General features: G+C 36.6%; 1 protein-coding gene across 3 annotated transcripts in view; it reads right to left on the bottom strand.

Annotated features, from left to right (window-relative positions):
- The window catches only part of FMN1 (formin 1), a 588,141-nt gene that overhangs the window by 251,676 nt on the left and 320,706 nt on the right, over positions 1 to 15,759 (bottom strand). For all 3 annotated transcript variants that reach the window (XM_056810223.1, XM_056810225.1, XM_056810224.1), the window contains one exon: positions 5,933 to 6,729. In XM_056810223.1, coding sequence (XP_056666201.1) covers positions 5,933 to 6,729 — 797 coding nt within the window. The remainder of the gene's footprint in view (positions 1 to 5,932; positions 6,730 to 15,759) is intronic.

The raw sequence follows: 15,759 nt of genomic DNA, 5'->3' as shown, positions 1-15,759 counted from the left end.
CCAGCCACTCTAGTATGTTTTGCCAAGAAAATCCCAAATGGAGTCATGAGTCATACACAACTGGACAAAAAAATGCCCAAGTTTTTATTGATGAGGATGATAGCTAGGATAGCTCTGTAAATAGAGAACTTTAATGTTTGCCAAAAACTTTACCCATGTTAACTCATTTGTTCATCACAACAATGAGAATTACTATTATTACTCCCATTTTACAAATCAGGAAATTAAGGCTAAAAAAAGTTAAATGATTTGCCCAAATCACATAGCTGGAAAGAATTTGATGCAATACTTGGACTGAGGTGCCTCTGGCTCCAAGTCTAGCAGGCTATCTACTATGCCACACAATTGCTTAAAAAAAGGGAAAAAACATCTGACTTAGAACTGTCCAAAAGTGGAATGGACTGCTTGGAAAGGCATCCCAGGGATCGTCAAACAAAAGTTAGATATCACTGGCAAAGGTCTTTGAGAAGGTGTTTCCTATTCAGTTGTGAACTAGACTAGAGAATTCTATGTTCCTTTTCAATTCTGAGATTCTTGTGATACTCATAGAAAATAGGATGTTGCTATATCCATGGAAAATGTATTCAGATTTCCAATAAGGGACTTATCATAAATAGACTTTCATATTGAAACTTGTCAACTGAGGATTGCTTCATTTTTGGTGGGAACAACAAGGGAAACCTCTAAGGCTGGGTTTTCTACAACTCTGTTGAATATCTGCCATAAGATCATCTGAACTCCTGAACTGAAAAGTGAAGGCATAGTGCTGTGTTAAAACACTGTAGTTGCATGTAGGAAAATTTTGGCTAAAGGCTTGCCTCTCATATGTACCAGTTATGTGCCCCTGAGGTCAGCTACTTAACATTTCTGACCTTCAGTTTTCCTCATATAAAATATAGATAATAGATTCTAAGAGTTGTGAGGCTATAAGGAAATAATGTATATGAAGTCCTTTGTAAACTTTAAAGTTGTATATAATTGTGAACTACTATTGCTATTAAGGCAGCTAGGTGGAACAGTAGATAGGGTACTTGTCTTGAAGTCAGAAATACTAATTTTTCTGAGATCAAATTTGGCTTCAAACACTTACTAGCTGTGTGACTCTGACCAAGTCATTTAACCCTGTTTGCCTCAATTTCCTCATTTGTCAAAAGAGATGGAGAAGGAAGTGACAAACCATTCCAGTATCTTTGTCAAGAAAATTGCAAATGATGACGAGTCAGATGTGACTGAAATTACTGAAAATTAACAAACTATTTATTAATGGTGTTATTAACAAGAAAATGGGGCAAATCATACATTATTAACAATGTTATTGAAAGTAGCAATTCTAAAAAGTTTGTTTTGTTAAACCTAAATACTTAGGAAGCCAGTCAGGGAGATTTAGGAGAAGATTTCTCTATTGCTAAAAAATGATCAATATTTAGATTTACAGATTTAGAATTATAAAAGGATATTAATGACTATCTTGTCCAACTTTCTCATTTTATAAATAAAGAAACCATGGATTAGAGAAGTTGAGTGACTTGCCTGGGGTCACAAAAATATTAAGTGGCAGAGTCAAGATTCAAACCCAAGTCCATAAACTCTAAGAACAACAGAGTTAGTGTTCCAGAATAAGATGCTATCTCCCCAGAAATAAGAATAGAGTCCCAGTAGGTGACAGCGAATAGAGTGCCTGGCCTAGAGTCAAGAAGACTGTCTTTAAATCTGGCCTCAGATACATATTAGCTATGTGACCCTGGGAAATCACTTAACCTTGTTTACCTCAGTTTCCTCATCTGTAAAAATGAATTGTAGAAAGAAATGGCAAACTATTGCAGTATCTTTGCCCAGAAAACCCTAAATGGGGTTCAAAAGAGTCAGACAAGCCTGAAACAACTAAACAACAGCAACAAAAAAAGATAGACACACAAAAAATGTTCATGTGTCTGTGTGTAATTATATACATCCTGTTATCTAGGGTGTCAGTTATCAGAGGACATATCCATATTCAGTTTTTAGCACAATGTGGTTATCTGCCAATTATTAAAACATTTCATTCCTTCAAAGGGTCTCTCCAAAACAGTATATGAGTGAAGTAAAATCATAGTGTATTTTGGTTTAAATTGGAGGAAGAATACAGTCCAGTGGGACCATATTAAATCATAAAACATCCAGTGCAGGCAGAAAGTGACCATGTTGAATAGACTTCACAGTTTATTCAGAGGGAATTGTGCCCATCTCCAACTCAGACCTCATACATTCTGGCTCAGTGCCTGAAACTCTTACTGAGCCAGCTTCTCCTGATGCCCCTGGTTGGGACTTGTAAATAGATTCATCTGCTTTTCGTTTCCCTCAAAACTAAAGCACTAGATTTCTTTTGAAACTAATGAGAGTTTTAATATTAAATTGTTTCCTTTTTCAAAATGGTACAATACATAAGGAGGAAAAAATGCAGACAACAATCCTCTCTGGCCTGTACTTAACCCAGATTGAGTTGCAGAAGCAGAGTCTGTCTCTCCCAGTGGTGTTGTTACAAGGCTCTAGTATTACCCATTGATAATGAAAGCAGGTGGGACAGAATGTGGAAAAAGACTAGTTAGGCACACACGGGAATGGAAATAAGTACTGTCCGAGAACTGTATTATGTGGCTGGGAGATGAAATCTATTAACCTTGAGTGCTTCTCCACTTGCATTTGAGGATGCCAAATAAATGAAAATCACTCAAAATAAATGTTCTGGAAAGTTATTTTCTAGGAGCCTTCACTTTGTCTTTAGGTAGGACTGCCAGGAGCACTTGAGTTTGGGGTGTGGCTATTTTGGGATCATGGGTGTGTTTGCTTCAATATTTAATAGTAGCTGCCCAATATAAACTTTGGGTTTTTAAAAAAAAACTTTTTATTAATGGTGGGCTAAAGAAAGACTCCAAACACTACCTATGTGGGATTATGCTATTCACGTACTTGTACATTTAAAACATTTCCCATCCTGATTCCTTTATGTTTTCCTACTACTGTAATTTAGTAGTCCCATAGATTGTCTCAGGCATCATCATGTGGTTTGTTCTATACCATTATGCATTTTGAAGTGGACCTAAGCTCTGTGAGACTCTATCTCCTAGGACTCTCTACTGCAACTTCCTCTGACACATCCCATTTCCTTTGTGGGAAGTGACAGAGAGAGAATAAAAGAGGAGAGAAATTAGGGTTTTGGCACCTTTTTCCCTTAATCTTGGTGGAGAGCTTTGGTCCCTGCCTAGCAGCCTGAGATCAAACTTTCCCTGACTTTCCCAAATTTTCCTTTCCTAACCCTAAATAAACCTACCTAACTTTCTTTGGAGTCTAGCCTGATTTAATTTATTCCCTAGCCTACCTACAAGAAAACCCTGGTCAATTTATTACTGTATAGGGGGGACCCCTGGCTACCTTCCTTCCCTTCCATTCCCTATCTTTCCCTCCTTTTTCCTGACCATCACTATGATGAACAAAAATAACATACACTGAATACTGATGGTCATTCAATAATATTTCCACCTAGATCTCGCTACTGCTCATCCCCTCTGCCCCTACCAGTTTTAGCTTGAAAATAGAGGCTAGACAAGATGGCAGTTGGTACTTTGCTGGCTCTGGGATTTGACCACTGTGGCTCCTCCTTCCACCAACACAGATCATGATCAAATATTTATTTGCCTTCCCATCCTACATAATTCTTGTTCATTCTTTCCCATAAATTCTCATGGTAGCTGTAGGTAACATTGGTTTAATTTGCAAAAAAAATGTCTATGGAGGAGGAAGACCATGAGTATCACCTCACAAATGTGCCAATTATATGATGATATATGGTGACCCCTTCAACCCTGACATTAGGTCCATCTCCTATAATCAGGCTCAAGCTCTGTTAACAAATGAAGATGGAGAACAGATGGCAGTCAAGGAACAGAACTGGCAAATTGTGGAAGATGGAAGCTATGAAAAGATAAAACAAAGTTGTATATCATCCACTAATCTCATTGGCAGTAAAGGAGTTTTAAAAATCTATGTGAATATTGGTTTGAATGAAAATGTTCAAATAATCTAAGGTAGCTAGCTAGCATAGTAGATTGGACCTTGAGCCAGGAAGACCCGAGTTAAATTACTTCCTCAAACACTTACTATCTATATGACTTTAGGCAAGTCAATTAAACCTTTCTGCTTCAGTTTCCCTATCTGTAAATTAGGGATAATAATAGCACCTACCTCCCAAGGTGGTTATACAGATATGACGAGTTAATATTTGTAAAACAATTTGCAAATTATAAAGTGCTATATACATACTAGCAATTATTATTAATTTATTTATTCAATTATATAATTTATAAAAGTATATAATTATTCATTAATTAACAATTATCATTCATAACTGTCTGCAGAAAGATCTACAAAGTGATATTTTAGAAAGATAGTGGTAATAAAATGGAATGCAAATATTGCATATATTACCTCATCTGGTCTTCATTCAATCTTTGAGAAATCATCTTGAAATTTATTGATGAGGGCCAAAAAGAATTGCCTATAGTTATATACTAGAAAGAAGTAAAGCTGGGATTTAATTACGTGTCTTGCTTGACTCCCAGCCCAGCACTGTTTTCACTAGACCATTCTGCCTTTTCTAGAAGACACAGGAGACACAGTTTTAATATAATTTTTCAATAAACGAATTCAATTTTATATTTTTTAACTTTTACTTTCTCTCAGTTAATAATTTTAAGGCAGAAGAGTAAGGGCTAAGCAAATGGGGGTAAGCATACTGCCCAAGATTAAAAAGCTATGAAGTGTCTGCAGCAAGAATTGAATCCACGTCTTCCTGAATCCAGGCTCAGTTCTCTATCCATTGTGCCAACTAACTGCCCGATATCAGTTAATTTAAGAATTATTTTATTTCTACTCACTAGTTGTAGACACTATCATGCACCCTTTGGCCTCAGGGTTCAATTTTATTTGGTTCTATTTTTAAAAGAGAGAGGAAAGAAGGAAGGAAAATAGGTAGGCAGGCAAGAAGGAAAAAAGGAAGGAAGGATGGAAGGATGGAAAGAAGGAAGGAAGGAAGGAAGGAAGGAAGGAAGGAAGGAAGGAAGGAAGAAAGGAAGGAAGGAAGAAAGGAAGGAAGGAAGGAAAGAAGGAAGGAAGGAAGGAAGGAAGGAAGGAAGGAAGGAAGGAAGGAACACAGGCAGGATTTTTCAGGTACCTACTATGTGCCAGACATTGTGTTAAACACTTTATAAATATTTTCTTATCTCATTCTTACAATAATTTTGGGAGGTGGGTGCTATTATCATCCTCATTTTACAGTTGAGAAATCTGAAGTAGGTTAAATGATTTGTTGAGGGTTACACAGCTAGTAAATGCCAAGTTGGATTTGAAATTAGGTCATCCTGACTCAAGGCCCAGAGCTTTCTCCACTTCATCACACAGTTTCCTGTACCTGAATAGTACAAATATTTCTAAATATTTTAGCATACCTAAAATAGCACTACTACTACCTGAAGAATCTGTTTTTTGAAATCTTTTTCAAAAACATTATCAAAATGCATATCATCTCTTGCACAATTGGTCTTCTTACTCTCTCTTTTAATCCCCAATGACACACCCAGGTCCAGTCTGTAAAAATGACCTATTAGCTGTCAGGAAGGGCTGTGCCTGCTCAAAAGATCATTGCCTGGCATACCATCATCAAAGATTTAGTCAAGAAAAGTCCAGTCAAAATCTGCCAAATAGATGCCAAATTCAATAGACACCCCTTCTTCCAGAAGTATCCCATCATCACCAAGATACTCACAGAGAACTTGGAGAACATGCATTGGGTAAATGTTAGACTACACAATGAACCAATATATGACTATGAATGAAGTGGAAGCTTCTGGGAATGCTACAAGAAGCTAAGCTTTAGGGGGCATGGCAGAGTTTTCCTTACCTTCCACCACTTATTTGTATTCTTGTCCAGTAGAGAGGCTTCATGGGACAGCTGGGTTCGATAGCAGGCTTTCGAGGAATCTGGCTGAAGGATGTGTTGCCTCCAAAGAAGGGAGGAGGAGGAGGTGGTGTTCCAATTCCTGGAGGAGCTGGGGGAGGAGGAGGTGGTGGCCCAGTGCTAGGGAGAGGTGGTGGGATGGGAAGGGGGGGAGGGGGCGGGGGAGTCCCAGTACTTAGGGGTAATGGAAGAGGAGGGGGTGGGGGAGGAAGAGGAGGTGGTGGAGGTGGTGGTGGAGGAGGAGGAGGAGGAGGTGGTGGCCTGGCACTGGATTGTGACAGCGATGGCGGAGGCCCAAGTCCTGGTGGAAGGGGAGGAGGTGCAGGGATTATTGTTGGCAGTGGAGGAGCAGGGATGGGAGATGACTGTTGTTGACCGGATGGGCAGCTTTCTAAAGACTGGAAGATTGAAGTGGTGTCTTTGTTGTCATTTGGAGGAGATATGTGGTTTAGAGAGGAGATGTTCAGCTTTTTGGGTACTATTTGGTTACTTTTGATGGTTTTGCTTTCATCTTCATTGTGTTTTAGAAAAGTCTCTCTGTCCGTCTGGATGTAGACATTTCGAAAGGTCTTTGGCGGATTATCATCTTCTGTAGAGATGCAAACATCTCTGGTCTTGTCACATCCTCCACTTAACCGATGTTCTAACTCACACTTGAGATTTTCAATGGTTTCTTCTAGTCTTGCCGTTATTACAGCGTGCTCTCCCCTAATGTGGAAGACCCTCAGTTCAAACTGAGCCTGATGGGAAAGAATAAAGAGAGATAAATGTTCAGTGAAATCAACATTAGAAATATTAATTAAAAGATTGAATAACATCCCACCGTCAAAATGGCACGTGCTATTTGAAGGCACAGACAGAGTGGCAATCATGCAATAATCCGATTGGGTATACATTTCACTTTATGAATTTTCCAGGAACTTAAGACAGTTGGAAAGGAAGGGTAATTTCAGCTAACTTGAGGATTAAAGTTTAAAAGTAAAAACAACACCTAAGATCCCTTATCCAGTCAAAATATCAAGCAAAAACCATATTCAGATTTTCCTGAATATGCCTTTTGTAGTTTCAATGTCTGCCTTGGAAATTGACTGTCATAAGAAAGGCATGTTTGGGGATTCTTTTGGCCTATAGCTGCTGTTCCAATAATTACCCTAGCATGCCTGTCTTTGTGGGATTTTCAGGCCATTATGGCAGTCAAAAAGGTAGAGAGAAGTTAGTCTCCAAAATTCTTAATGCTATCTTTTTTAGTAGTTTAACATTTAAACCAGAGGTTCTTAGCCTGAGGCCTGTGAACTTTCTTAAAAATATTTCGATTACTGTATTTTAGTATAATTGGTTTCTCTTAGAATCCTTTGTATTTTATTTTAATCACTTAAAAATTCTGAGATGGGGTTCATGATCTTCAGATCACCAGAAGGGTCTATGAAACAAAAAATTTAAGAACTTCTGCATTAAATCATTAGTAGTCAGTCAGCTTTATCTTATGCTCATTCAAAATGAAATGAGAATTAAAAATTAATAAGTTTTAAATCAGGATGCATTGAAACTGTTCTAGTTGTGTTGACTTTGCTCTGCATTAATTCATAGAGTTCTTCTAAGAATATACTTTATCACTATTCCTTCATCCATTATGACTTTCCCAATCTTCCCAGTTGCAAATAGTCTTTCTTGTCTCAAAATTTAGATCACATCCTACCTTGTATTATAATTATTTTTGTATAAGTCATAGTTTTCTTATAAAAGAATGCTTTTTGAGACAAGGGCTTTTATTATAAGATTAATAACTTATAAAAATGAGTAATACAGAAATATGTTTTGTGTGGTAATACATGTACAATCCAGAAAAAAATTTTAAATAGATGAAATTCTGAAATCATGTAGACTTTTTACCAAAAAATTGAAGCTTTCTAACCTTGATTGCTCCCCTGTTGCTGTACTCTAATAATTTCATTTCTTATTAATTCTCACATAACCCATAATGGCCTATATCAAAGACTTTCTCAAACCACTAATTCCAATCTTTTCACCATTTATTTTTGAGGGGAAATGAAATAAGACTGTTTTTAATTTTTATCAAATGATCTTAAATATTTAACTTTTTTTGAGCAGCATCTTGGAATGAATGTTTTTAAAAAAGAAATTTTATCTGTGCTTTTTATTTTTGTATCAATATTAGTTCTAGATATAACTCCCATTCCTTCCCACAACGTTTAACCTCTCTCTTATAACAAAAATTAAAAACCTGAAAAAAAAGAAAATGAAATAGTATTTTCACCCATGATACTATATGTAACCTTCTGTTGCAATGACCCCCAATCTCTCTGATGATGGAAAAACGTTATATTTCATTATCTGTTGTTCTCTCAGACAAATAGTGGTTTTTATATGCATTCAGAATTTGACTTATTTTTAGATTTTATTACATTTCTTCTTTTACATTCATAATTTTTTATTTACAATAATAATTACATTTACTATACCACAGTTTATTTATCCTTTCCTCAATTGATGGATACCTATTTGGTTTCTGTTTTTTTGCTACTATAAGAGTGTTTCTATGAACAAACATTGATAAATATAGGACTTTAATCTTTTTCTTTAACCTCATTGGGGCATATATATATAATAGTAGGATTGCTGGGTCAAAAGGGAAATTCTACCATTATTTATAATATCCTTGCTTGCTGATTAGTAAAGGAGATCCGCAGTGTCCTTCACTCTACTTAGAGTCCTCAGACTTTTTGTCTATCTTTTTCCAGTCCTAGAGGATAAAGTTTCCCCTTTTCTAGCCAAAGCTAAACCCTATAACTGTGAGTTTGTTCTGCTTCCCTCCATAATTTTCCAACATCCCCCCTCTCTCTTGCATCTTAAATGTTTTCTGCTTTGTGGACTCTTTCCTTCTATCTGTGAAAAAGCTCAGATATCCTTTATCTTGCCCCTTCCTTATGCTTTTTCTTTCTTTTTATCCCTCTTCCCCTGTTCATGTTTTGGAAAGACTCCATGTCTTCAGTTTTTTGACACCCATATCACTCCTCAATCTGTTTATCTATAACTGGAAATAATTTTCTTTAAGGTCAAGCCTGCCTTCTAAATCCAATTGTCTTTTTTCTTTCCTCATTTGTCTAAATATATTTATGTTATTTGATGCTGATTTTTTTCCTTCTTCCCCCCAAACTCTTTTTGAGACAATCTCCCTATCTAATTCCATGCTGGAAATATAGTGTCTACTTCCAGTCAATACTGATCAGTTCAGAAGCTTTTATCTGCTCTGTTTTCCCAACCTATGCAGTTTATCCTTCCTTAGACGGCTTAGTGGCTTTATGCTCCCAGGGTCTCACCATATTTATGCCTCACTTAGCGTGGACACTAAATTCTGCTGCTCAGAACTCCCCAAACTCAGGTTATCCACCAGCCTAAGTCACACACACATATCATCTGATACTGAGATTATTGGTCTGTACTATTATACAGGAATTTTTTCCTAGATATTATTTCTTCCTTTGGCTTCTTCTGTCTCCTCCTACCTTCCTGCTGCTTTTTGTGATTTTTTTTGATAGTTACTTCTTCTACAGATAATTTCCCTGTTTCTCATCTTTGATTCTTTTCTCTTCTTTTTCTATACTTTCTCTTTTTTCCTTTAAAACCCTTACCTTCTGTCTTTGAATTGATACTAAGTATCATTTCCAAGGCAGAAGAGTGGTAAGGGCTAGGAAAATGGGGTAAAGTGACTTGCCCAGGGTCCCACAGCTAAGATGTATTAGAGGCCAAATCTGAGTATACTCACTGAATATACTAACCTCATCTGTTCCCATGGCTTTAATGGTTACCTCTACATAAATGATTTCCATATCTTATCTCTATACCTCAACTTTCCCCACAGCTAAGACCCATATTTACACATGCCTTCTATAGTCTCTCACTTGGATGCTCCATTGGTACTTCAAGGTCAAGATGCCTTAAAAGGAATTTAACATCATCTCTCTGAAAGCTTCCTCTCCCAGAATTATCTCTCTTTTTGAAATGGTACCATATTATCAATCATCCAGGATACCAATCTCTGAGTCATCTTTGACTTTTCTCTGTCTCCAAAATCTAATGAATTACCTATTTATTTTACTCCTTCAAAATCTTCAAAATATATCTCCTCTCAAATTTCATTGCAATCATCTTTGTTTAGACCTGCCTTTCTTCTCATCCTTTTACAAGTTCTCATGGTTATCTTCTTAATGTATCTTCCTATTTCTCATCTATCCCTTTCTTTTTAAAAATTTAAGATCATATTTATTTTTATGTATAGTATAATATAACATGTTATTTATAGTAATACAATTCACATGATTATTATATGTAATTAATTATAATAAATAAGCTTATGTCTTTCTAATGATATCACATCCTTGACTAAACACTTTTAAAAGGCTCCCTAATACTCTTTAAATATTTTAAATCCTTAGGTTAGCTTTCAAAGGCCTTCATAATCTGGTTTCAATCTGCCATTTGAGCCTTATTTTACACTATTTTTCTTTATATCTCTCAAATTACTGTCCTTTTAACCAAACCAGACTGTTCTTTGATGCCTCCATTTGTTCTGTCCACTTACATCTCTGTCCCTTGGCTCACGCACTGCTTCTTTTTTCAAATGCTTCTTTGGTATGTATTGATTTCTCTCCTTTCAACACTCAACCCAAGGTTTGCCTCCCTCTTTCATGAAGCCTTCCATAAAGGAAACCTCCCTATTTTTTCCCTGCCCCAGCTGAAAGTGATCCCTACCATCTCATAGCACTTTGCCCATATTTCTCCTTTGTACTTATTTAACTCTCCTTTGTATTAGATATTTTGGTTCACGTCTAGACAACATGGGAGGCTAGATGGCACAGTAGACACAGTTCCGGTTCTGAAATGAGAAAGATTGCTACACTTCTTGAGTGTAAACTTGGCCTCACACACTTACTAGCTATGTGACCCTGGGCAAGTTCTTTAACCCTTTTGCTTTATTTATAAAATGAAGTGGAAAAGGAAATGGCCAATCACTCCAGTATCCTTGCCAAAAAAAAAAAAAAAAACCCAGATGGAGTCTTGAAGAGGCAGACACAAGTGAAACAACTGAATAATAACAATTACAAATCATGCACATACATTAGACTGTAAACCCAAGATTAAGGTCTGAAGTATATGAAACAATGCTCAAAATCACGACTGATTAGAGAAAGACAATTCTGAGGTGCCATTTCATGCCCATCAGATTGGCTAAAATGACAAAAGGGCAAAATGACAAATGTTGGAGAGCATACGGAAAAACAGGGACACTAATACACTGTTGGTGGAACTATGAATTGATCCAACTATTTTGGAAAGCAATTTGGAATGGCACCCAGAGAGTTACAAAACCTATCTGTTCCAAAACATTGAACATTGTGGTGGCAAAGAACTGGATGCCCATTAATTAGAGAATGGCTAAATAAATTGTGGTATATGATTGTGATGGAGTATTTCTGCACTATAAGAAATGATGAACAGACTAATTTTAAAAACACTTGAACTGAGCTATACAGGATAATGAAGAGTGAATTGAGTAGAACTAAGAGAGTATCATACACAGCTACAGATTTAATACTGGAAGAACAAAGTGTAAATGTTACTTCCAGAGAATGAACTGAAAGTGAAAATGTAAGAGACATAATTTGTATTTATCCCTTCTGTGATGCAGGGAGGGGATGAGAGAATAAATTCTGTTAATACATTTTTAAAAAATATTAAGGTCTGCATCATATCATTAACGAGTCAAACTTATATAGTGTTATCATGTTTTCAAAGCATTTTCTTTACAATAACTGGTGTCAGCAGTGGAAATATGATGATCCTCATTTTAAAGATGGGGATGTAGACCTTAGAAAGATTAGGTCATTTTTCCATGGTCATGAAGCTACTAAAAGGATCAAAGCTTGGACATGAACTCTAGTCTTGATTTCTAGTTCAAGAGTTTTCTCCCATCATATCACCACATTAAAAGACATTTATTATGGTTCAGTTGTGCCTTACTCTTCATGACTCCATTTGAGGTGTCCTTGGTAAAGATACTGGAGTGGTTGAGGGTCTTGGCCAGGGTCACAAAGCTAGTAAGTGTCTATGATCAGATTTGAACTCATGAAGATGAGTCCTCCTGATTCCAAGCTCAGTGCTCCATCCACTGTGCCGCTTAATTGCCCCTAACATTAAAAGAGAATGACTTTTTAAAAAATTTCTTTCACCTAGCACATCTGAATACAATATGCACTTAAATGTTTATTGAACTGAATTGATCTAAAGCATGTTGATGTGTATAAAACAGACAAAAAGGAGTCACTATAGAGTTTCGAAGTGATGTGATACTAATTATATTTAAGGCATTGAAAGCTTGAAAACAGCAGCAAGTATAGGAGAAGGAGACTCTACTGTATATTAAGGAAGACCTATGTTCAAGTCCTGTTTCTGGGACAAGTCACAGTGCTCAAGATAATTCTCTTAAGTAATAGCTAAGATGCTGATGAACAACAATAATAATTAATGTTTGTATTAGTGCCTTAATATTTGCAAAATACTTTGCAAATGTGATCTCATTTGATCTTCACAATCACCTGGGAGGTAGGTGCTATTATTTTTTCCACCTTAGAAATGAAGGAAATCTGAGGAACATAGTAGTTATGTGATTTGTCCAGAATCATGCAGCTTATTAATGTATGAGGCCAAATTTGACCTCAGGTCTTCCAGACTCTCAGTTGGGCTCTCTATCCGTTGAATCACCCAGCACTAGGAATTCCCCATACCAAAAGACTCACAGGTCTGGACGCTACTTCATCCCAAATTCTGGAAATTTAAGCTAGGGTAAAGTTAAGTGAAGAAAACTTTAGTTATTATGTTTGTGTACATATTCTACCTCTCCAGTAGAATGTAAGTTCCTTGAGGTAACGGACTATTTTTGTTTTTCTTCAAATCTATGAAGAGCACCTAGCAGAGGGCATTGCATATGGTAGGTGCTTAATGTTTGTTCACCTGAAGGGGTAGGAAAGTGAGTGAGCATTTATAAAGAACCTAGGCACTGGGTTAAGCATCTTTATCCTTTATAAAAATATCTCATTTGATCCTTACACCAATCCTTCAAGATAGGCGATATTTTCCCTACTTTACAATTTCCTACTTTACAATTACAGCAAAAAGAAGTTAAATAACTTGCTAGACTCACACAGCTAGTATCTGAGGCTGCATTTAAACTCAAGTCTCCCCAAGTTCAGGTCCAGCACTGTATTCATTATACCACTGGCTATTTAATTAAATTGAAAAAGAGTTCAATCAAATGTAATGGACTTCTCTACTAGCAGCAATGCAATGATCCAGGACAATTCTGAAGGACTTATGAGAAAGAACACTATCCACATCCAGAGGAAGAACTGTGGGAGTAGAAACACAGAAGAAAAACAACTACTTGATCACATGGTTCAATGGGAATATGATTGGGGATGTAGACTCTAAGTGATCAACCTAATGCAAATATTAATAATATGGAAATAGGTCCTGATCAATAACACATGTAAAACTCAATGGAATTGTTCATTGGCAATGGGAATAGGGTGGGAGGAGGGAAGGGAAAGAACATGAATCATGTAACCATGGAAAATATTCTTAATTAATTAATTAATTAAAGAACATTTTTAAGTAAAAAAGAAAAAGAAATAGAGTGTTCACCAAGACCTCATTATCTTGTGTGTGTCATGTCACAATGGGAAATGTAATGGACAGAGTCCTGGGCTTGGTATTAGGAAGGCTTGGATTCCAATTCCACCCATGAAGCTAACCATACAACCCTGGACAAGTCACTAATCTCCACAAACCTCAGGCAACTCTATAAGATGAATCTGTTCAGTTAAGAATGGAGTAGGAACATTGGCAGACTTCATGATCTCCCCCATCTCCACTGCTACCCATTCCACTCAGAAGATCTTTCTAGATTGAAGCTATCTCCCTCAATACTCTATATTTCATGTTCCCTCAGCACTCCAGTATTCCATGAATACTCTATTAAAAACTCATATTTTTTGCTGCTTTATATCTTTTATTTTATTCATATTTTATATTCCAGAGTAGAAGATAATCCATTCTAGAAATGTATTTTGTCATAATACATTTTATATAAGCAAGGCTAGATTTAGATAAGTCACTAAAAAAAGGACAAGGGCTATGCTTTCTATTTCTCTGGCATACTCCCAAATCCCACACTCATGGCCACCAGTGAAAGGCAGGCATATGATTGAGAGATGGAGTGACCTTGGAGGTCATCTATTCCAAACTCTGTTTTACTGCTGATGAAAGTGAGACCCAGAGAACTTAAGTTAATAGTATCAAACTCAAGTAGAAACGGATCCCTTCAGGCAACATATTGCTATTATCTAGGTGGTGTGGTGGATAGAGCATTCAGTCTGAGGTCCTGAGTTTAAACACTTCCTAGCTGTGTGACCTTGGACAAGTCACATACCAGTTTGCTTCAGTTTCCTCATTTGTAAAATGAAGTACCCCAGTAGCTTTGCCAAGAAGACTTCAAACGAGGTTACAAAGAGTTTAAACATGACTAAAATGACTGAATGATGTTTTATAATACTTTTACTTTGTTAAATATTTCCCAATTACATTTAAATATTGATTGGTCACAGTCTAAAGTATTGAGGACTATAAGCAATATGCTAGACACCTCTGACTTAACTGATTTGCTCAAGGTCATAGAGTTTATGAATATAGAACTGGGATTCAAACCCAGACCCTGGGACTTTCAAATCCCCATAATGAGTATTTCTACCTGGCAGAATCAAATCAAATGCACAGGTGTTATTTCTATATAGGTTTATAAAAAAGTTGGCGCTCTAATTCAAAATGCAGACAATATAGACACAAGTGTTCTATGCAGGCTATTTTCATGAGTAAAAGTATCCAATATAACAGAATCAGAGTCACATTTGTGATTCTAATCTGATCAAGTACCAGGCAATTCCCTCAGCCTCCTCCAAAGTTCGTCTTCCTTCCTATCCCTTTCCAAAAAGAAATTCTCATGATTATTTTTTAATATCCTCCATATTACCACTGCTCTAAGATATCATCAAAGGGACATGATGTACTAAAACCCAAGCACTGGGAAGGAGGCTTTTGCTTGTCTGGTCCACATGAGCATGTCTGTTGAAAAGAAGGTGGAAAAGTGCCTGTTGATGAAAGACCTCTAGCTAGTGCCAAAAACTGTGGAAAAATTACCCATTTGCATTTTGTTGTTATGAACATGCTATCCCAGTAGGGCTGCCAGGGCCAATAAAAATCCAGGTTATCTGCCATGCAACTTGAGTCAACCTTTTCCAGGGACTGTTCCAAATTCTACATACCCACATCAGAGTAAGCCAGGAGTTCCTGACATATTGCTAAGACCTCATAATTCTCTGTGAGATAAGAAAAAAAATTCTATCACTAAGGGAGAAAGGAAAAGAAAAATGGGGATTGGGAGCATTTTGAATCAACTCAATTCAATTAATTGACCTGCCATACTCTTTATGAAAAGACCAAGTTAGATGTATTCTATTTTTTTTTAAATTTCACTCATGGGCACTGCTCTTTGTCCCTGCTTATAGATGACCACTATCTCAATAACTTGTGATTTCATCAGTTTGGGAATATTCCTTCTACTAGTGCTAATTGTAACTCCTTTATGACTTCATTGAAGTGAGAGTTACTGTGGCAGAAAATTCATCACTCTGAGGTTA

This window comes from Monodelphis domestica, chromosome 1, assembly GCF_027887165.1.
Source record: "Monodelphis domestica isolate mMonDom1 chromosome 1, mMonDom1.pri, whole genome shotgun sequence".
Taxonomy (NCBI): domain Eukaryota; kingdom Metazoa; phylum Chordata; class Mammalia; order Didelphimorphia; family Didelphidae; genus Monodelphis; species Monodelphis domestica.
This window is presented reverse-complemented; position numbering and strand designations above follow the sequence as displayed.